This window comes from Capsicum annuum, chromosome 8 (assembly GCF_002878395.1).
Source record: "Capsicum annuum cultivar UCD-10X-F1 chromosome 8, UCD10Xv1.1, whole genome shotgun sequence".
Taxonomy (NCBI): domain Eukaryota; kingdom Viridiplantae; phylum Streptophyta; class Magnoliopsida; order Solanales; family Solanaceae; genus Capsicum; species Capsicum annuum.
Window position 1 is genome coordinate 13,044,411 of NC_061118.1, and position 23,832 is coordinate 13,068,242.

Here is a 23,832-nt window from a genome sequence, read left to right on the forward strand (position 1 = left end):
GGTAAAAATCCCAGATATGCCAATTTACCCTGCATGCAAACTTATTACTATCTGCGACACACTCCTTAATATGTTCTAATAGAGGAAAGGAATTGGAATTAGACTAATACGTCTTATAGCGGAGACGATATTTATGAATGAAACCTTGATGGCTTAACTGAGAGGTAATTAACAATCCTCGTTCACCGCATTATGATGTATTCAATGGTGTACAAAGCCACTGGTAATAGAGAAAATAAAATAGATAAAGTTATCTATAAAATGATAGTTGCTGATTTTACTGGCCAACTTTGTGGCTGGTGGGACAATTTTTTGACTCATGAGTAAAGAGAGTCAATTTTTAATGTTGTAGCTACTGCTCCAGAGGTTGATAACCTAGGAAGAGCCCTAGTTGCAAATAGGGAAGATGCTGTTTATACACTTGTTCTTATAATTTTAGAACATTTTAATGGTAGATTCACCAATCAGTAAGAAAACATCTGTACTCTCTTGAATGGGCTTAGATGTAAGACCCTAGGAGAATTTAGGTGGTATAAGGACACCTTTTTAAGTCGGGTTATGGAATTACCCGAAAATAGATATGCATATTGGAAGGCTAAGTTTATAGATGAACTTCCTCCATTATTTACTAAAAGGGTTAGAAAAACTCTTAGAGTCTCATTTGGTGAAATTCCTTGGGAAAAGTATACCTATGGTCATTTGATAGCATCTTGTACACAAGAAGAGTTAAACTTGTGTAATGAGTTAAAATTGTCTAGACAACTTAAGCTTGATAAACTTAGAGAAACATCTCAGATAGGAGATTTCTGTAATCTGTTTGGTATACTTGAAATAGCTTCTATTTCCAGGAAAAAAAGGATATAGATATTCCAAAAGTGAGCAGCGTTATAGAAAAAAGAGATCTAGATATAGGTCCAAAGAAGAACGTGAAACTAGAAAAGCTTATAGGAAATCTACTAGATTTACCAAAATAGGTCTAAGCAAGATCTTGCTAAGATTAAGTGTTACAGATGTGGTAACTTTAGGCATATTTCTCCAAATTGTAAGCTTCAAAAGCTTAAATCTTTAGGTCTTGCTAATGATGTGCCTGATCAAGTTTATGGTTTGTTATATACCTCAGGTTCAAAATCTGATTATAATGCTGAATCTGAATCAGAAAATGATATTGAGTTGCCTGATTTATCTGATAGTGATAACACTAATGCTTGTTTGGATTGCCAAGGTGATACCTGCACTTGTGATGATACATATTATAATTTGCAATCTCAGTTTAAAGATTTAAATATTCAAACCATTACTTTTGATAATGTGTTAGAACTTTTGAAAGAAGTTTCGAATGAGAAACTATGGAAAAAGATTATTAATTTATCTACTAGTTCAAAACCAGTACTTCTAAAACTGCTGATATAACTTTACTCCTAAAACTGCTGATAACAATTATTTTATGCCTTATTCTATATCAGAGGTTAATAGATGTCTTGCTATGAGTTATGCTCCTGGTAAAGATACTTCTTTTGATGATTTAAAATTTGAAGTTGAAAACTTAAAAAAATAGATTAAATCTCTTAAACAAAATCAAATGATTTTTGATAACAAAATTTCGCAAATTGAGAAAGATATTTCTCCCACACATATTTTTAAAGGAAAATAAAAATTTTTCGAAGAAAGTGATATAGATGATATTCAAAATTCCCTTGATTTAAAAAATAATTATTTTTTTGGAATGATGCAAATTGTTACTGCTCATAAATAGTATATTAAATGTACTCTTTTGATTGATAATCATTTTTCAGTAACTAATATTGCTATGATTAATAGTGGAGTAGATGTTAGCTGTATACAGGAAGGGTTAGTCCCTACAAAATACTTACATAAAATCACTCATGTAGTTAAATCTGTATCTGGACAGGCTCTTGATATAGAGTATAAATTACCAAACATTCATATTTGCCAGAATAAAATATGCATACCGCTTTTCTTCTTTTTGGTAAAAAATCAGTTGTACCCACCAATTATACTTGGAACTCCTTTTACAAAGGCTATTTATCCTTATACTCATATTGATGCAAAAGGATTTTCTGCTACTTACAAAAATAAAGAGATATCTTATTCTTTTGTTACAGACCCTGTAACTAGAGATATTAATGCTTTATATGATTTGAAGCAAAAACATGTTAATTTTTACAACTTGAATTACTTAGCATGAATATTTGTGATACAATAAAATTTGCTAAGGTACAGGAAAAAATTAAGTTAATTTTCCAACAACTGGCTGTTGATATTTGTGTTGATCACCCTAGTGCTTTTTGGAATCAAAAGGCATATTGTTACTCTTTCTTATGAAGATAATTTCTGTGAGGATGATATCCCAACGAAATCACGACCTTGTTAAATGAATGCTGAATTAGTTAAATTCTACAAAAAAGAGATTGATAATCAGTTGCAAAAGGGTTTGATAAAGCCTTCAAAATCTCCTTGGTTATGTACTGCTTTTTATATTAATAACGCAGCAGAAAAGGAACGTGGTGTTCCTAGGCTGGTGATAAATTATAAACCTTTGAATAAATATTTAAAATGGATTAGGTATTATATTCTAAATAAAAAGGATTTATTATCTCATTTATACGACGTCAATATATTTTCAAAGTTCGATTTGAAATCGAGATATTAGCAGATTCAAATATTTAAAGAGCATACTTATAGAACTGCTTTTAATATTCCTTTTGGGAAATATGAATGAAATGTCATGCCGTTTGGTTTGAAAAATGCCCCATCAGAATTTTAGAAGATAATGAATGATATATTTAATCCTTATATGGATTCCATCATCGTTTATATTGATGACATTCTTGTGTTTTCTAAAACATTTGAATTGCATATAGAGCATCTTGATATTCTTAAGAAAATTATAATACAAAATGGTTTGGTGATATCTAAGCCAAAAATGAGTTTATTTCAAACAGATGTTAGATTCTTAAGACATAATATCTGTCAAGGGAAGATTACTCCATTCAGAGATCCATTGATTTTGTTTCTAAATTTCCTGATGTTATAATTGACAAGACTCAATTGCAGAGATTTTTGGGAAGCTTGAATTATATTTATCCTTTTTATGAGAATTTATCTCATGATTTAGCCCCGTTATACGATAGGCTAAAAAAGGATTATAAAGGATCATGGATGGATAGTTATACAAATCTTGTTAAACGTATTAAACAGAGTGTTAAAACTTTACTCTGTTTAACTTTAGCTAATCCTACTTGGCAAAAAATCATTGAGACAGATGCATCTAATATTGGTTATGGTGGAATATTGAAACAAGTTACCCCATAATAAAAATGAATACTTGATAAGATTTTATTCAGGTAAATGGACTGATAGTCAGAGAAAATATAGTACGGTAGCTCATAAAATGCCATTGTTAAATGCGTTCTAAAATTCCAGGATGATCTTTATAATCAGAAGTTTTTGATAAAAACTGATGCTCAATCTGTGAAGTATATGTTTGATAAAGATTTTAAACATGATGCTTCAAAGTTAATATTTGCATGGTGGCAAGCCCAATTAGCCCCTTTTGATTTTGATATTCAGTATAAAAAAGGAATTGATAATTCCTTCCTGATTTCTTATCTAGGGAATATCTCAGTTAAAATAAATTTTTATACATCGCTTCTTACTGTAAAAACTTTAATTACCATTTTAAAGGTAATTCCATTATACAGAGACATTCAAAATCTCATAATTGATAAAGTCATCCATGATATGGTTGAAGAAGAATTTTCTATCTTTAATTATTGAGTGGTATGATTTGGAAATATCTGATTGATTGTGCTATTTGCAGTATGGTTACTGACCCTCCATAGAAGATGACCAAAAGAAAAGGACAGGGTAGATCAGGAGAAAGATTAGCCTCCGGTGGAAGGGGAAGATCATCCCCAAATAAATCATATTCTCAGGGATCGTCATACGGATCCTCATCTAATTCCCCCATTATACAAATAGGAAATAGGACTTTGATAAACTCCAAGGTATCACAGAAAGGCGAATCTTCATTACCTACTTCTATCCATCTGGATGATGTTCTAGAAGATAGTCCATTATACGGATAATTGCAAACTTATTTAGCAGCTCAAAAGCAAAGTGATGCATTTTCTTCAATTGCAAAGGATAATGATAATATCAAACCTTATGAAAGGCTAGAAAATAAAGAAATGATATTTCTTATTGAAAACTCTGAGATTCAGAGGCGAAATAAACTGTGGAAGATACACCACAAAGATTTGATGAACAATTTATATTTTTCGAGTGAGTCATACAAAATCCGCACTTATTATAAAACCATTCTCAGTATCACAGGTAGTACAGAATGAGAATATTTCTCAAGTTATAACTGTGAAAAGAATGTTTATAATTTCTCTAAAATTGTTATTAAATGGATTATATCCGTAGAATATTGGGGAATGACCACTATGGAAGAAAAGCAGATATTGCTCAAAGGTTCCAAAATAAATTTCGCTTATTGGGACTATATTCAGACCTTTGATAAAGTCCTTTATTATAATAATGATATACATAAGCATACTTGGTTTATAAAAGTATGTGCAAAGACCTTTGCAGAACCAATTCCAAATTGGTTTTTAAAATGGTGGTCCTATCATGGTCCAACCATTCAAATATTGCCAGATCTATTTTTAAAGTTCTACAAAGAATGGGACAAAATTTTTCCTCAGTTAAACGAATTATATTATGCAGATCATATCTGCAATCTGGATAAAATTGATCAAATATATTTCTTCCTTGATTTCTCTATTCCTTGGATTTTAAATGGGCTCCGAAATTTGGATTCATAGGAGAACAATGTTTATACAAGGTATTTTATAATAATTTTTAGGACAAATTAATGAGAAAGGATCCCAAAACAAAAATATTGCATGGACAGAAACTCTTGGACTCTATTCAAAATAAGGTTCAAGAATATTCAATAGCCCCTCGACAAAATATTATCGAGAAAAATTCACTAAAACACATTGCAAGGAGAATCGCGTACATGACGGCGACAAAAATGAAATGATAGAAAACTATTTGGAAGAAGTCTGAAAAAATCTGATGAAATCAGTTGATAGTTGTAACAAATCAGACACATTAATGAAAAGTATAACCAACGATGATATTGCTGAAGAAGATGTTGAAGACTCACAACCTACCCCTTCATATAAACCTCTGTTAGAAGATGCTATTGCCAGAATAGAGGAATTTTTTAAAAAATTAAAAGGGAAGAATAAAGTATGATATACTATTCCCATATGCCTGCATAGTAAATTCACTATGCATGGGACCCGGATATAGAGTACTATTGGCAGATTCCTACACAGTATATCCATTGTGCATGGGACCCGAATGTAGGACCCATTTTACTAATAGTAGATTCTTTTTCTTTTCTATAAATAGGTGCCTTCATTTGTTAGGGGAGGCAGAAGGTTTTCATTTTTTCTTTTCTCTCTTAAAGGCTCTCTCTCTCTAGTTCTTCATCTCTCTTGTATAATATTTTCAAGTTTGAAATAAAGTCTACCATTAATTACTATTCAGGCCTTGCATCCAGCTAATTAAGGTAGTTAGTTTTTCTTTTAATTTGAGTTCTTTAATACTTTCTCTCCCTCTTCGACCATGACTATGTCTGCCTAAATAATTTTTATATATATGCCGAAGATCTAACTTCTCTTGTATAATAGCCATGAAAGATCCAGATTTTATCAAAATATAAAGGAATTTCTCTATAGTTTGTTGACTTGGTTCCAAAATGGTGGTATAGTCGAAGTTGGTACTGCTTTTGTTGGCTTTATCTTAGTGACTACGTCTAATAAGTTGTGAATCTTTAAGCCCGTTAAAATTAAGGAAAAGGGCGTCCTTCTTGATGGTTAGAACTGCTAAACACATGGGCTCAACTCAAGTATGTATTAAGTTCTGACAGGCCCTTTGTTTGGGTAAAACTTCTATACAGTCAATAAGCTATATGAAATTTTTATATATTTCAGTTGGTTTTTCCGATATTAACTTATAGGTTTGGATGACTGTGTGGATTACCGTCAGTAGTGATAGATCCTGTAATAGGTTTGGATGGCCGCGCGGATTACCGCCAGCCCTGACAGATCCTGTAATTGTAACAACCTAATCTTTTTATGATAACTGATATGATATTTAAATTTGAATTCAAAGGAATTTGAGATGGAATTAATTTCTATCTTTTTAACCTCTCTTATATACTCCTACAATAATAGGTGATGCTAAGTTTCTTTCTCTTCTTTTGTTATTGATCATTAGCTTCATTTACTGTATTTTCATGTTTTTCATTGTTTAAGTTTTTTTTTGGTTTTAATATTTTTATTTTTTATATCTAGATTAGTGATAATCGTATTATAGACTATTTTTTTCTACTATATCCATCTTTAAATTCAAGTAAGTAAATAATTATTTTGATATTGAATTTCAATTTTAAAAATAGTTGAATTGAAATAAAGTTTTATCTTCTTAACCTCTTATATATATATATATATATATCCGATATTGATATATAATTTTAAGTTTTTTATTTTTGTGTTATTTATCATTATATTCTTCACTTTTTAGTTTTTTTTTTAACTTTTTACTATTATATTTAACAGGTTAATTTTAATCTACTGTATTCAAGTCTAAATTCAAGTAAATGATATTTTTACTGTATTCAAGTAAATGATATTTTTTAATCTAATTTTGTTCGTTTGATTTTTGCTAAATATAAATAAATTTGAAAACATAAAAAAAGATCAACTTTATAGAGAATTTTCGTCATGTTGACGTTTATTGAGAAATTAAGCTTCTTTCTTTTGTAATTTGTTTCAAACTTAATATTTTTTAATTAAAATTAATAATTTTGAATTGTATATTAAAAAAAACAGTAAATATATCCACTGGGTAAGAAAATATACCTATTTCCACAAAGAATAAGAATTTTTAAAATAAAAAGTCATAAAAGAGAAGAATCTTTAAAAAAAAAGTGCAACATATACGTTGAATTAATTGGTGGTTGGGTAGTAGTAGTAGAGGATAGGGGAGGAGGATTTGAGAGATCTTAGTTGAATTAATTTAGAAGATATAATAACAAGTATAAATAAAATGCTTAAAATATATTAATAATAAAATCAAATAATGAAAAATTACGAACAGTAGAACAAACTTTAAAAATTTAAAATAAAATAATAAATCGTATGTGCTTAATTTTTGAATTGAGAGTGGTGAAATTTAAAATTGGAAATTAAAAGTTTTGTAGTTGACACAATTAAATACTTTTAGTGTTTGAATTGAAAATTCAAAATTAAATCTTTTAAAAGAGTGTTGTTAGTTATTGAGGTAGAATTGATAGAGAAAAAAAATTAAAATTTGAAATCAAAGGGAAAGATTGCAATTACATGTTTTAATTGATTAATATAAATGTAAATGTCCAACAACAAAATTAATAATTATTTAATATTTTTAAAACTCAACTAATGGAATATAATTATAGAAAATATTAATATTATTATTTTAAAACAAAACATCTAAAATAATTGTAAATTAATTAATTTTGTTATTTAAAAATGAATAAGCTAACATTTGTTAATAAAGATTTTAAAAAAAGGTTCTGCGCATCGCGCGGGTTACCTATACTAGTATATATAAAAGCAAAACTAAAAGTAAGACAAGAAGCCAAGTGACAAGATATTGAAAAGCCATGTGACAGTTTTTAGGACAAGGTTATAAACATTGTAATAAAAATTTTAAATTAAAAGATTAAATATTTGAATTTAAAATATATTATTCCTTTTAAAAAAATTATTATCTAATGAAATAGAAACCCATAATTGAAGAGTTGTAATAGGCTTTTACTGTGTCAAACCTATATCTTATAAAATTTAAATTTATATATATATATATATATATATATATATATATATATATATATATAATATTTAGATTTGAAATAGCACTTGAAGTCTTAAAGAATCATATTATCGTAATCGAATTCATTTACAAGTTGAATTATAGCAAATTGTTGTGATATATTCTATTTTTTACATAAAATTTTTGGCTCAGAAATATCACCAAGGTCACTGCGTAATAGCAATATTAAAAAGCTATGTGGCAGTTTTTAGGACAAAGTTATAAACATTGTAATAAAAATTTTGAATTAAAAGATTAAACATTTGAATTTGAAATACATTGTTCCTTTTTTAAAAAAATAATATTATCTTAATGAATAAAAACCCATAATTGAAGAGTTGTAATAGACTTTTACTTTTTCAAACCTATATCTTATAAAATTTAAATATTATATATATACATACATACACATATACATATATATATATATATATATATATATATATATATATATATATATATCACTTGAAATCTTAATGAATCATATTGCCGTAATCAAATTCATCTACAAGTTGAACTATAGCAAATTTCTATGATATATTCTATTTTTTACATAAAATATGTTGGCTCAAAAATATCACCAAGGTCACTAGCGTTATAGCGGAATGGTTTTCAAAATTTAATAGTAGTGTTAGTATGTAATAGTAGTAAAATAGCATCAACGAACTTTTACTACTTTTCATAAATGTATATTTTCAAATGCTGCATAATAATAATAATAATAATAATAATAATAATAATAATAATAATAATAATAATTATTATTATTATTATTATTATTATTATTATTATTATTATAATATCTCTCTCTCTATAGACCAAAACTAAAAGCAAGACAAGAAGCCAAGTGACAAGATATTAAAAAGCCACATGACAATTTTTAGGATAAGGTTATAAAAATTGTAATAAAAAATTTGAAATAAAAGGTTAAATATTTGAATTTGAAATATATTATCCTTTTTTTTTAAAAAAAAATTATTATCTTATTTTTTTGGTCACGGGCGTAATAGCGATATTAAAAAAACGGATGGTAGTTTTTAGGACAAGGTTATAAACATAAGGGTTCAATTGAAACCACTGTGGCCTATAGTCTAGTTTATTTCAATATCAGCCAAATTTGCAATTATCTTTGACTGATAAGAACATACTTGATGCTTTGACATTAAATGTAAAAACGCATAGTTATAATTATACGCCTGGATTTGAACTTATATGTTTGTTATACAGGATTTATTATAGATTGTTTTCCACTTTAAATCCTCGATGTAAGTTATACGACACATCAGATCAGATTGTCTTAGTTGAAATAAAATTTTCAAGGTCTAAGGTCACCACTAGGAGACCTATCAAATGGGATGAGATTGATTATCCCACTATGTGGACCTTAAATTCTGTTATATCTTCAAGTCAGGTTACAGATGACTTAACAAATAACGAGCTCTCTCATGTTACCCAAAATCCGGATAGGCGGATTTTTATTCTGTTTGATGATAAGTCTACTATTTATAACAAACATTCATTTTCTATGCCTAAATTATTGCCGGCTCTGTATCATATTTATCCTATAGAGCCATCATATGGTCCAGCTAGAAGCCGTGCTGCCTCTTTGTATACAATTGATTCTACTCCTACAAAATTTGTAGAAAAAATCAAGATCAATTCTCGAACAAATATTTTTCAAGATAATAATAATATCTCTGATAGAGATATCCCTACTGCTTCTGAAATGAACTTTGATCCAAATTATTTGGATGATTCCACATCAAATTAATTTTAGTCCTGGATCCCAGGCAAGGAATTATATTAAAACATAATTTTTTAATAAAAAATGAAACCAGTTTAGAACTTGATTTTTTGAGACTTATAGTCCCGATGAATTGCATAATATTTCTCAAGAATTCTATGAAGCTTGTGCCTTGCATAATCAAATTATACATTTGTTCCTTGGTTTATAACCACTTATTTACTTTCATACATAAAGGTTTTAGAACGATCTTATAAAGACATAAGCGGTAATATTGTTAAAGCTATTTACCCGCCACATGTACCTTTCATTTTACCTAATAATAAAGGTATCACTTTCTCTGCTTTTCAGAAATTCATTGATAACGAAATTACAAAAGTAAGCATCACCGAAATTAATAATCTAATTTCTCAAATAATTATTTGACCTTATATGTTAAAGTCTTAGGAGAACATATCAGTTCTCTTGATAAAAAACTTGATGAATTAACTAATTTGGTTAAAAATTTGAGTACTAATTCAAAATCGGCTGAAATTGCCTCCTCTTCAGGAAGTAAATCAAAAGATTTAACAACTAATACTAGTATTCAAAGGCCTCCTGATATTCAGGGATTTCAAATTAGTCCGCCTTTAAAGGATTTAGAAGAGCTTCTTAATAAAAAGCTTTCTGGTTTGAATATTAAACCTATTGTTTATCAAATGATTTTCCTGATCAATTAGAATCAACTTCTGATTTAAAAAACCAGACTAAATCAGAGCTTAATAAGCTCCGAGGGATGATTTGAAAACAACCGGGTAAAAATACCAAATATGCTGATTTACCCCATATGGAAACTTAATACTATCCAAGACCGACTCCTCAAGATGTTCTGACAGAGGAAAGGGACTCGAATCAGACTAATACGTCTTATAGTGGTTCTGATAAATATGAATGAAATTTAGATGACCTAACTGATAGGCAATTAACTATTCTTATGCACCGCATGATGATGTATTCAACAGTGTGTAGTGCGACTAGTCAAAGGAACACAAATAAAATTATTTGTAAAATGATAATGGCTGGTTTTACTGGCCAACTTCATGGATGGTGGGATAATTTTCTAACTACTGAAAAAAGGTTGCTTTTTTCGATGCCAGAGCTATTGAGGTAGGGGTTGATAATCTAGATAAAACCCTATCAGCAAATAGGGAAGATGCTGTTTATACTCTCGTTCTTACTATTTTAGAAAATTTTAATGATAGATTCACCAATCAGTATGAGACTGTCTGCACCCTCTTAAATGGTCTTAGATGTAAAACTCTAGGGGAATTTAGGTGGTATAAAGACACCTTTATGAGTCGGGTTATGGAATTACCCGAAAATAAGTATGCTCATTGGAAGACTGGACCATAGGCCATAGTGGATTCAATTGAACCCATTAGAGACTGTCTGAAATTTAGATTTCTATCACCTCCAAGAGCTGCTAAAAATATCTCTGGTAACGCTGTAAGGGTTAATTGTTTAAAAGCAATTTGAACCATTCCAATATGCATAAAATTATAATGTTTTTTTTTATGTAAATCAATATCACATTTATTTAATAAACGAATCGTCTGCTAAAATGAATTTAGTGCTAAAGACTGTTCAATCGTCTTTATTATTTGTTTAGAAAGAATTTTATCAAACCAACCATAATCATAAATGATTTTTATATCAATTTTTGGTATAGTCCACTTATTTAATAAGTCAAGATTTTGAGGTATATCTACCTCTTAAAGTCGAGTACTCTTAGTACTCACGTCTCCTATTTCCATGAGTAGATAAATCATATCTACGCTTAATAGTTCATATCTATTACATAATTACTATGAAAGTTCCTAGGCTCTTATACCAGATTGACAGGATCGGAGGGTTGGCGGTAATCCTTCTAGCAATATGCTTAATCGCACTGTCCTAAAGTAGATTTCTTTTAACTTCTTCAAAGTATTTTTCTATAATTTCAATTCTATCTCCATCTAGGTATGATCATTCGAAGACTAAATTTATAGACAGACTTCCTTCATTATTTGCTGAAAGGGTAAAAAAGGCTCTTAGAGGTTCTTACGGTGAAATCCCATAGGAAAATTAAACCTATGGTAAATTAATAGGAGTATGCACACAAAAAAGATTGAATTTGTGCAATGAATTAAAGTTATCTAGACAACTTAAGATTGATAAGCTAAAGAAACGATCTTAATTAGGAGATTTTTGTACTCAGTTTGTAGTACCCGATCCAACCATTTCCAAGAAAAAGAGTCATAGATATTCTAAGGATGATAAACCTTATAGGAAGGAGAGATCTAGATCTAGATCCAAAGAAGAACATGAAGCTAGGAAAGCTTATCGCAAATCTACCAGATTTATGCAAAATAGATCCAAGAGAGATCTTGCTAAGATTAAGTGTTACAAATGTGGTGAGTTTGGGCATATTTCTCCAAACTGTAAGCTTGAAAAGCTGAAGTCTTTAGAACTTGATAAAGACCTTCATGGTAAAGTTTATGGATTGTTATACACCTCAGGATCAGAATCTGATTATAATTCTGAATCTAAATCAGACAATGAAGTTGATTTGCTTGATTTATCTGATAGTGATAAAAATGTTGATACTACTTGTTCTGATTGTAAAGGTCATACCTGCACTTGTGATGATGCATTTTATAAATTGCAATCCCAATTTGAAGATTAGAATATAAAAACCATTACTTCTGACAATGTTTTGGAACTCTTAAAAGAAGTTTCGGATGAGAAACTACGTGAAAATTATTAATTTTTCCACTAATTCAAAACCTAGTATGCCAAAGACTACTGATGGCAATTTTCTTGAACTAGTAAATAATTCTGATTATTTTATACCCTATTCTTTAACAGAGGTTAATTAGCATTTTTCAATAAGTTCTGCCCCTGGTAAAACTACTTCTCTTGATGATTTAAAAACTAAAGTTGAAAACTTGAAAAGAGAGATTAAATCTCTTAAACAAAATCAAATGATTTGTGATCACATGATTTCGCAAATTGAGGACGATATTTCTCCTACTAAAATTTTAAAAGAAAAAGAAAAAATTACTAATAAAAATGAGGAAAATGATATTCTTCAAAAATCTCTTGATTTAAAAAATGATTACTTTCTAGGTATGATGCAAATTGTTACTGCTCATAAATGGTACATTAAATGTACTATTTTAATTAATAACTAGTTTTTTATAATTAATATTGCTATGATTGATAGTGGAGCAGATGTTAGCTACATTTAAGAAGGGTTAATCCCTACTATATATTTTCAAAAGACTACTCATTTGGTTAAATCTGCATCTAGACATGCTCTTGATATAAATATAAAATATCGAATGCTCATATTTGTCAAAATAAAACATGCATTCCGCATTTCTTTTTTTTCGTGAAAAATCAGTTATACCCTCCAATTATATTTGGAATTTCTTTTACTACTGCTATATATCCTTTTACTCATCTTGATTGTAAAGGATTTACTGCTACATACAAGAATAAAGAGATATCTTATTCTTTTGTTATAGATCCCGTAACTAGAGATATAAATGCTTTAATTGATATGAAGCAAAAACATACTGATTCTTTACAGTTTAAACTTCTTAGCATGAATATTTGTGATACAATGAAATCTACTAAGAAATAGAAATAAATAAATTAATTTCTGAACAAATGGCTGTTGATATTTGTGCCGATCACCCTAGTGCTTTTTTGAATCGAAAAAAGCACGTTGTCACTCTTCCATATGAAGATAAATTTTCGGAGGATGATGTCCTGACCAAATCACGGCCTTGTCAAATGAATGCCGAATTGGTTGAATCTGCAAAAAAGAAATTGATAATCTGTTATAGAAGGGTTTGATAAAACCTTCGAAATTCTGTTGGTCTTGTACTATATTTATGTTAATAACGTTGTAGAAAAAGAGCCTAGTGTTCCTAGGTTAGTAATAAATTACAAACCTTTGAATAAATATTTAAAATGGATTAGGCATCCTATTCCAAACAAAAAGGATTTACTGGCAAGATTATATAACGCCAACATATTTTCAAAATTTGATTTAAAATCTGGTTATTGGCAGATTCAGGTATTTAAGGAATATACTTACAGAACTGCTTTCAATGTTCTTTTTGGGCAATATGAATGGAATGTTATGCCATTTGGTTTGAAAATGCCCCTTCTGAATTTTAGAAAATCATGAATAATATTTTTAATCCTCATATGGATTTCATCATAGTTTATATTGATGATATTTTAGTATTCTCCAAGACATTTGAATTGTATATTAAGCATTTAGGTATTTTAAAAACATTATTGTACAAAATGGTTTGGTGATATCTAAACCAAAAATGAGTTTGTTTCAAACAGATGTTCGATTTTTAGGGCACAACATTTTTCAAGGGAAGATTTCTCCCATACAACGATCCATTGATTTTGCATCTAAATTTCCTGATGTTAATACCGACAAAACTCAATTGCATAGATTCTTGGGAAGCTTGAATTATATTTCCCCTTTTTATAAAAATTTATCTCGTGACTTAGCCTCTTTATATGATAGGCTAAAAAAGGATCATAAAGGTTCTTGGACTAATAGTCACACATATTTTGTTAAACGTATTAAACAGAGTGTTAAAACTTTGCCCTGTTTAACTTTGGCTAATCCTATGTGGCAAAAAATCACTGAGACAGATGCGTCTAATATAGGTTATGGAGGAATACTGAAACAAGTTAATCCCAGGACAAATTTGAATACTTGATAAAATTTCATTCCGAAAAATGGACCAAAGCCCAGAAAAAATATGCTACTGTGGCTCATGAAATGCTTACAATTGTCAAGTGTGTTTTAAAATTTCAAGACGATTTATACAATCAAAAGTTTTTGATAAAAACTGATGCTCAATCTATAAAATACATGTTTGATAATGACTTTAAACATGATGCTTCAAAATTGATATTTGCAAGGTGGCAAGCGCAATTAGTCCCTTTTGACTTTGAAATTCATTATAAAAAAGGAATTGATAAATCCCTGCCTGATTTCCTATATAGGGAATATCTAAATTAAAAATAAATTTTTATACTTCTTTTTTTACTGAAAAGACCATGATCACCATCTTAAAAGTAATTCCGTTATACAGAGATTTACCAAATCTTATAATTGAAAAAATTATCCATGATATGGTTAAGAAGAATTTTATGTCAATGATTTTGAGAGGTTAGAGAAATGTTTGATGAACATGGATTCGATATATCTACCTAAAAATAATTATTTTATTTGCTGTATGGATCCTCCATGGCAATTGGCCAGAGGAAGAGGAAGAGGCAAATCAGGAGGAAGAAAATTCTCTAGGGGAAGATCATCCCCAGGAAAATCATATTCTCAAGGATCGTCATACGGATCCTCATCTAATTCTCTAGTTATACAAATGGGAAACAAGAGTTTGATAAACTCTAAAATGATGTAGAAAGGCAAATCATCGTCATCTCCTTTAATTAATCTGGAAGATATTCCAGAGGACAGTCCGTTATACGGACAGTTGCAGGCATACCTAGCCTAACAAAAGTAAAGTGATACATTTGCTTCTATAGCTAAAAAAAGACAATAATGATATCAAGTCTTACGAAAAAATAGAAAACAAAGAGATGATATTTCTTGTTGAAAACTCTGAGATTCAGAGGAGATATGAACCACGGAAGATACTCCAGAAATATTTGATGAATAACTTATATTTCCTGGGTGAGTCATACAAAACCTGTACTTATTATGAGACCATTCTCACTTCTACAGGTAGTGTAGATTTTGAGCACTTTACTGGGTATAATACAGAAGAGAATGTTTATAAATTATCAAAGCTTATTATTAAACGAATTACATCCATTGAAGATTGAGGGATGACCACAATGATCGAAAGACAAATCAATCTTAGAGGGTCTCGTATAAATTTTACTTATTGGGATTATATACAGGCCTTTGATAAAGTTCTTTATTATACTAATGATCGACATAAACATACTTGGTTTATGAAAATATGTGCAAAGATATTTGCAGAACCAATTCCTAACTGATTTTTAAATTGGTGGTCATACCGCAATCCAACTACCAAGATATTGTCGGATCAATTTCTTAAGTTATACGAAGAATGGACCCAAGTTTCTCCAAAGTTAAACGAGCTATATTACGCAGATTATATCTGCAATCTTGAAAAAATCAATTAAATTAACTTTTTTTTTATTGAATTTTCAATTCCATGGATACACAAATGGTCTCCAGAATTGGGATTCACCGAAAAGCAAATCCCTTGTCTATACAGGGTATTTTATAATAATTTTTGGGACAAACTAATGAGGACAGATCCCAAAACAAAAATTTTACATGGACAAAAACTTCTGGACTCTATTAAAATTAAAGTTCAGGAATATGCAGCATCCCCTCGAAAGGATATTATTGAGGACAGTGCGATTAAGCACATTGCTAGAAGGATTTTCGTGCAAGACGGAGATAGAATTGAAATAATAGAAAAATACTTGGAAGAATTTAAAAGAAATATATTTCAAATCGTTAACCAATATGACAAGTCAGACACTTCAATAAAGAGTATCACAGTGATAATATCACCGAAGAAGATGCCATTAGATGAATGGAAGAATTCCTTAGGAAATTAAAAGGCAAAGACAAAATATAAGTTATACTATTTACACAGTAATTACACTTTGCGCGGGACCCAGATGTGGGACCCATATTACTGTTCATACTATTTACACAGTAATTACACTGTGCACGAGACCCGAATGTGGGACCTATATTGCTGTTCATAGATTCTTTTCTTTTCCTATATATAGACGCCTTCATTTGTTAGGGAAGGTAGAAGAAAAAAGTTTTTTTCTAAGAATTCTCTCTCTACTTGTAAATTGCTCTCTTATTTTGGAGTGTGAATAAAGATCACTGTTAAATACTATTCCGGCCTTGCTTTCGGCCATTAAAGGTATTTTATTTGTCCTTTTACATTAAGTTATTTACTTACTCTCTCTCCCTCTCTGGCCGTGACTATGTCCGACTAAATAGTTTTTATATCTATGCTAGAGATCTAACTTCTCTTACATAATAACTTTGAAAGATCAAGACTCTATAAAAATATAAAGAAATTTCTCTATAGTTTCTTGGATTGGTTCCAAGATGGTGGCACAGTCGAAGTTAGTACTACTTTGTTAGCTTTGTCTTAGTGACTACGTCTAGCAAGCCGTGACTTTTAAACCCGTTAAAGAGAAAGAAAAGGGCGTCCTTTTCACAGTTAGAATCACTAGACACATGGGCTTAACTTAAGTATGTATTAAATTCTGATAGGCCTTTTGCTCGGGTAAAAGATTAATCCTTCCATACAGTCAATAAGCTGTAAGAAATTCTCATATATTTTGGTTCTTCCAATAGTATAGGTCTGGATGGCTGCACGGATTACCGCCAGCCCTGCGATCTTGTCAATCTAGTATTAGAGCCTAGCACTTGAATTCTTAATGAATCATATTGCCGTAATCAAATTCATTTGCAAGTTGAATTATAACAATTTTTTGTGATATATTCTATTTTTTACATAAAATATGTTGGCATAAAAATATCACCAAGGTCGCTGGCGTAATAGTGGAATGATTTTCAAAAATTTAGTAGTAGTGTTAGTATGTAATAGTAGTAACATAACATCAATGAACTTTTACTACTTTTCATAAATGTATATTTTCAGATGCTGCCGCTACTACTACTACTGCTACTGCTACTGCTGCTGCTGCTGCCTGTTGCCTGTTGCCTGCTGCCTGCTGCTGCTACTGCGGCCGCCTGCTGCTGCTGCCGCCGCCTTCTGCTGATGTTGCCGCCGCCTTCTGCTGCTGCTGCCGCCTGCTGCTAATAATAATAATAATAATAATAATAATAATAATAATAATAATAACAATAACAACAACAACAACAACAACAACAACAACAACAACAACAACAACAACAATAATAATAATAATAATAAGAAGAAGAATATCTCTCTATATATTAACCAAAACTAAAAGCAAGACAAGAACCCAAGTGACAAGATATTAAAAAGTTGCGTGGCGGTTTTTAGGATAAGGTTATAAACATCGTAATAAAAATTTTGCATTAAAAGATTAAATATTTGAATTTGAAATACATTATCCTTTTAAAATTTTTTTATTATCTTAATAAATAGAAATTCATAATTGAAGAGTTCTAATAGAATTTTATTTTTTCAAACCTATATATTATAAAATTTAAATATTATACACACATAATATATTGATCAATTTATAGATCAATTTAAATAATAATAATATATAGATCAATTTAAATAGATCAATTTAAATATATATATATATATATATATATATATATAGATCAATTTAAACCTTTATCAATTTGAAATAGCACTTGAAGTCTTAAGGAATCAAATTATCGCAATCAAATTCATTTACAAGTTGAATTGTAACAAATTTCTGTGATATATTCTATTTTTTATATAAAATCTGTTGGCTCAAAATTATCACCAGGGTCACTGGCGTAGTAGCGGAACGGTTTCTAAAAATTTAATAGTAGTGTTAGTATGTAATAGTAGTTACATAACATCAACGAACTTTTACTACTTTTCATAAATTTATATTTTCAGATGCTGCATAATAATAATAATAATAATAATAATTTTAAAAAATTATATAGCTAAATTATATCCATTTGTGGTGAGTATTTAAACCTCACCTTTACTTGCAATTATTTTAAAATTAAATATAAATTTTAAATTATCTAAATTCAATCTATATTTACTTTTTGATTCATTTATATACCGAAACTGCCAATTGATTTTTAAAAGCACACTTTTGGGCACATCTTGATTTAGAAAAAACAAAAAATAGAAAAAAGAAGAAGAAACATTGTCTTTTATTATTTTTCAAAAATAATTAAATTATTTAAATGAGTTGAGCTCCTAATAAAATTGTTAATTACTTGTGTTCTTCAAATTTGAAAATGATGCAACTACTCACAATAGGAATTAGCATATTAAGTATTAGCATTTTGGTAAAATAATGATACAATTTATCTTTCCTATTTTACCAAAATAATTAAATGCTTGAGTTCCCAATGTTAAGATGATTACAATTAAAAATATGCTTGAGCATATTATCAAAAGGAGAAAAAATGAGAAAAAGAGGGGGCGCGGGGTCGGGTGGGGTGGGGTGGGGGCATAAGATTTTGGTAAAATAGGAAAGATAAGGACAGGTAACAATTTACTCCTCTTTTGTTGCTTTATTGTTAACAACAAAAAATATTTGAATATACATATTATAAGAAAAAAGGCATGTTGCATTTTAAAAGAATTAAGGATAAGAAAGATTAAAAATCAGATTGTCTTTAATAAATTGATACGATTTTCGAATTTCAATTTTAATAAAATTTGAGTTGGAATGAAATTCAAACTCCTAAATCTCTCTTGCATATGCCCTACTATAATCTTCAATGTTAAGCATCCTTCTCCACACCTCTCTCTCCCTCTCTTTGTTTATTGATGTTCATTTCTTTATTGAATTCTTCATGTATTTTCTTTTCTAGAAATTCTTTTTAATATATTCATGTTTTGTACACAGACGAGTGATAGCCGTATTACAAGCTAATTTTTTTTATATAATATTTCGCTCTTAACTCAAGTAAGCAATATTTTTCATTTTGATTTATTTGTTTGATTATTGATAAAAATAAACATATTCAATCACGAAATGAAAATAAAATCAACGTTAATTCAAATTTTTAGTCAAGCCTTTACCTTTTTAAATGCTAACCTTTTTTTAGTTCCATTTTGTATTATTATTTATTAAAAAAGTGTTCATTATATTTTATGTTCTTCCTACTCGGCCAAGATAAATCTCTATGATTTTGAAATTTATTTGTTTTTACATGATATATAATTAGATATTATCCTCCAATTTGCATATTATAATAAATAATTTAAATATCTTGTTAGGATATTAAGTTGGAATTGATGACAGCGGAGGAATAATTGCTATTTTAAACTTCCTAAAGGGAGGGCTAGAGGGGAGAAGATGAGCTTGGGGGAGAGATGGTGTTTGCCTTATCAAACAACATAAACGTTGTCATGGATTGGATATTTATCAGAATAGTAAGAAAGCTTTATACATTACTAGCAAGACACTTTATTTGTTTGGTCGTGAATTTGGAATGTGCATGGTATTTTTAATTTCAAGTTTATATGTGTGTGTGTGAGAGAGAGAGAGAGAGCTTTGGGGAAAGATGGTCTTTTTCTTATCAAACAACATAAACATTGTCATGGATTGACTATTTATCAAAACAGTGAGAAAGCTTTGTGCATTAGTAGAAAGACATTTCATTTGTTTGATCGTGAATTTGGAGTGTGCATGGTATTTTAAATAGAAGATATGTAATTTGAATATAAATAGGAGATATGTTGTGTTTAATATAAATAGTTCTCCTATAATAGATACTAATTGTTTACTATAATGATGAAAAAATTATATGAAGTTATTCTCTTTAGCAATCATTCAACTTTTGTACTATGTCATGTTATGTAAAGATATCGATATAGGATAAATTTACTTAGCTGAGATAAGAAAACTTAGTTGCTTATACGCGTAACACACACAAAAAAATCATTTAAAGTCAAATTCAAATAAAGTAAAGTAATTGACAACCTAATATCTTTGAATTGTGAATAATATAATAAGAAAAAATATGAAACATAAAAATATTTTTACAATTAAATTATTATTTTTTGTATAGATTTGATTAGAGGTGGGAGAAGGGTCGGCGAGGATGGAGGCATTTTGGGTGAGGGGTGGTAGTGGTGGTGTGCTATAATTTATTTATTTATTTAAAAATTTGAAGGAAGAGGGGTGGGGGGCTAATGGGGGTGGGGGGTGGAGGTGGCGGGTGGGTAGAATATTTCATTTTATTCTTAGCCATATTTCTTTGAGAAATAATATGATGTTTGAGTTTTAAAAAGATAATTTGATCAAACATATCCGAATAAGACCTTTCAATATGAATTATTAGAAATAATATTTTGATATTATCCGTGCATCTCGCGAGTCGTATACTAGTAACATATTAAAAACTATCGAAGCTATTTACAAATATACTTAAAGAATAAACCCTAACTCATTTTTTTTAATTTCAAATTACCTTTTTTCTCTCTCCAACTTTTTCCCCCTCCATTCTTACTAAAAGCTTATTGTTTCTTCAACTTTCTCCTTTTTGAAGCTAGTATTTATTGTAATGCCTTGGGTTTTTGGTCCTCAATTTTTTTTTGAGTTCTGACCTTTCTTCCCTGGCAACGACTCATCTAATGAGTCGTAATATGTTTTGACAGGTCAGGTGACCCTAGTCGTAAGGTGCATATTGAACAGTGCTTGAGTTATTGTCCTGAGTACGACTTGGTGGTGCAAGTCGTTAGAAGTCTTGACGAGGCCTATGGACCCAATCGTAACCACATAAAAAATTAAGTGGCTAAGTTATGCTTTGAGTACGAGTGACTTACTATGATCTGTAAGGATTTGTTACGAGTTGTTGGGTTCAAATTGTAGGATGTCCTCTATTTACCCAATTGGGTTCTGTGTTGACTACGACTGGACCCTACGAGTCATAGGGTCTCATTACGAATTGTATCAGTTGAGTCATAGGTTCAACAGTGGGTTGGGTCCTAGAGGCTATCTTGGTTACGACTCGCAGTGACGAGTCATAAGGAGTGGCTATGAGTCAACGGTTGACCCGTAATCAATGGCGGTACTTTTTCAGCTTTTAAGTTAAGGGCATTTTGGATATTTGCCCTCTTACCCAAATTAAAACCCACGTCTTAAAAACACTTTAGGGTGTCACTAGCACTATGAAACAAATCTAAGTAACTTCTTAAACACTCCAAAAGACTTTCTAAATTCCCTTAAGCAAGTCAAGCTAGGGTTTTATCAAGTTGGTCATCTAAGGGCTCAAGGATCGATTTCTCTCCAAATTTCTTGGTGTTTAAGACATAATACTCTTTCCTCATTGTTAATGTGTTAAAAGCATATATTTTAAAGTATGATTCATGAGATATTTATGTTGGTTTTGAAACAAGGATTGAGGGTTTTTGAATGCTTCTTGTTGAACAATGTTTTCCCATGGTTTACATGTGATTAATCATGCTTTAATTATGGTTTTGAACTTGTGGGTGCATGGGTATGGTGAATGAACTAGGGAAATTGTGTTTTTCCCAAACTTGTGACTTTTGAAGTGGTTATGACCCCAATCCTATAATGTGAAATTAATTTTTAATTATGAGAAATATGAGAATTTGTAAAATGAAGCAAAGGGGGTTGTGAATTTTCCCCAAGTAATGTAATTATTTTGGCATGTTTTTGTTACCTTGTAAGTGCAGTTGGTATAACGATACCAACAATGTATGCCTAAATATGTATTATGGTTCAATGAATGAGATTGTATGATAAATGTTTTAATTAAGCTGTAATGGGGGTTATGTAGATGAGTCATGAAAGTGGAGGTCCGACTGACCGATAGTGGAAACCGCATTTGCCAATGCAGGGGTCAAACTGACCAGAGAGGTTCGAGTTCCCCTCATTATTATTACATGATTAGGGAGGTTTGAGTCCCCAGTAAATCTTCACATAATTGGGTGCTTAAGTCACCTCAGTATATGATCCCTATACATATATATGAGATTATTCTCTAGTTCATGAGGCTACATGCACTCGGGCCTGACCAGGGGGTGAGAGCTGGGGCTCACATAGCCCTAGGGTACATGTTATGACGGTTGAGATACACAAGCCAAGCTAAAGTTTGAAGCGCATGTTAAGCCTTGTTCCCTATCCCGGCATGTAATTTATATATGTATATGCATTTGATTATGTGCATTGGTTTTGAATTATTTTGAATTATTGACTATGTCATTATGTTAACTTTATCCCTGAGTTTCATGCTAGTGCTCCAATCGCTAACCATCTTCGAATGCTGTATCCCCATGCGATCCAGGAATTAGTTATACTTCTACTCCTCCTGCTCAATGATTAGGATTCGAGATCAGCTCATGAATTGACATTGAAGTGGTGAGCTTTCATACATTGAAAGTCTACATTTCATGTTTTGGTCTCTAATGTCTTAGACTGTTTAGATTTATTTTTGGCTATAGTCGGGGGCATGTCCTGACACTTTATTGATATTCAGTTTTGGTTCTTTGTTTAAAAGGCTTTGTTTGGATTAATTTGGATATTAGACGGTGTCGGTTGATGTGCTATAGAAATATAGCACTTTCGATGCTTAAAATGAGAAAAATATGCAAGTTTCTGAGGCCTTTTTGTTAGTTATGAACCGTTTTAAGTATGTTTTACAGAAAACCATGATTTGGATGATAAGTTCGTGAAAATGGTGAAAAAGGTATTTTGGCTACTTTTGGAGTGATTATGGATGATTAGGATGTTTTCCAGCTTGATCGTGATCAATGCATGTTTGCGATTCAAAGTAGAGTTGAAAAATTGACTCTCGGTACCTACTAAGTCAACCTACATACCAGGTGTTGACCTATAGACCGCATATAGACAAAGTGGGTAGCAGAAAGTCCAAAATACTCAGAGCTAACTTGCATGAAATTTCCCATCCGGTACTTGCGGTTGGTACCTGCGCCCGGAGCAGACCACAGGTACAACATGCGACCATGACTAAACCGCAGGACCAAGAAGCGGGTGGCCACTGACCCTGTTTTCTCCTATTTTTGTTTGGGCTTCATTTTTAGGGTTTTCTCTTGTACTATAAATACCCCTTATGTACTTTTTCGTAGAGGTGACACACTTTTAACACTTAGAAATATATTTTGATATCAAGATCCGTCTTTGATTTTGGGATTCCATTATATTGACTTTGATTGATTATTCAGTTTACGGTTGTGGGATTTCTTTCATCTTTATCATTGTGATTTCATCTTTGCTTTCCAATTGAATATTATTGATTTCTTTACAATCATGAGCGGCTAAAACCCATAACTAGGGTTGTGGAAACCTTGGCAAATTGATGAAGTAGGGGAAGTACGATTGTTGATAGAAACCAATACCCATGG

The 23,832-nt window shown here is 30.4% G+C and overlaps 1 protein-coding gene across 1 annotated transcript; it reads left to right on the forward strand.

The window, feature by feature from the left end:
* The first annotated feature begins 204 nt into the window (after nucleotides 1–204).
* Nucleotides 205–12,401, forward strand: LOC124886560. Its single transcript, XM_047395382.1, has 4 exons — nucleotides 205–223; nucleotides 353–467; nucleotides 1,026–1,222; nucleotides 11,917–12,401. Exons 1-4 carry the CDS (start codon nucleotides 205–207, stop codon nucleotides 12,399–12,401), a joined length of 816 nt encoding a protein of 271 aa, XP_047251338.1.
* The last annotated feature ends 11,431 nt before the right edge of the window (nucleotides 12,402–23,832 follow it).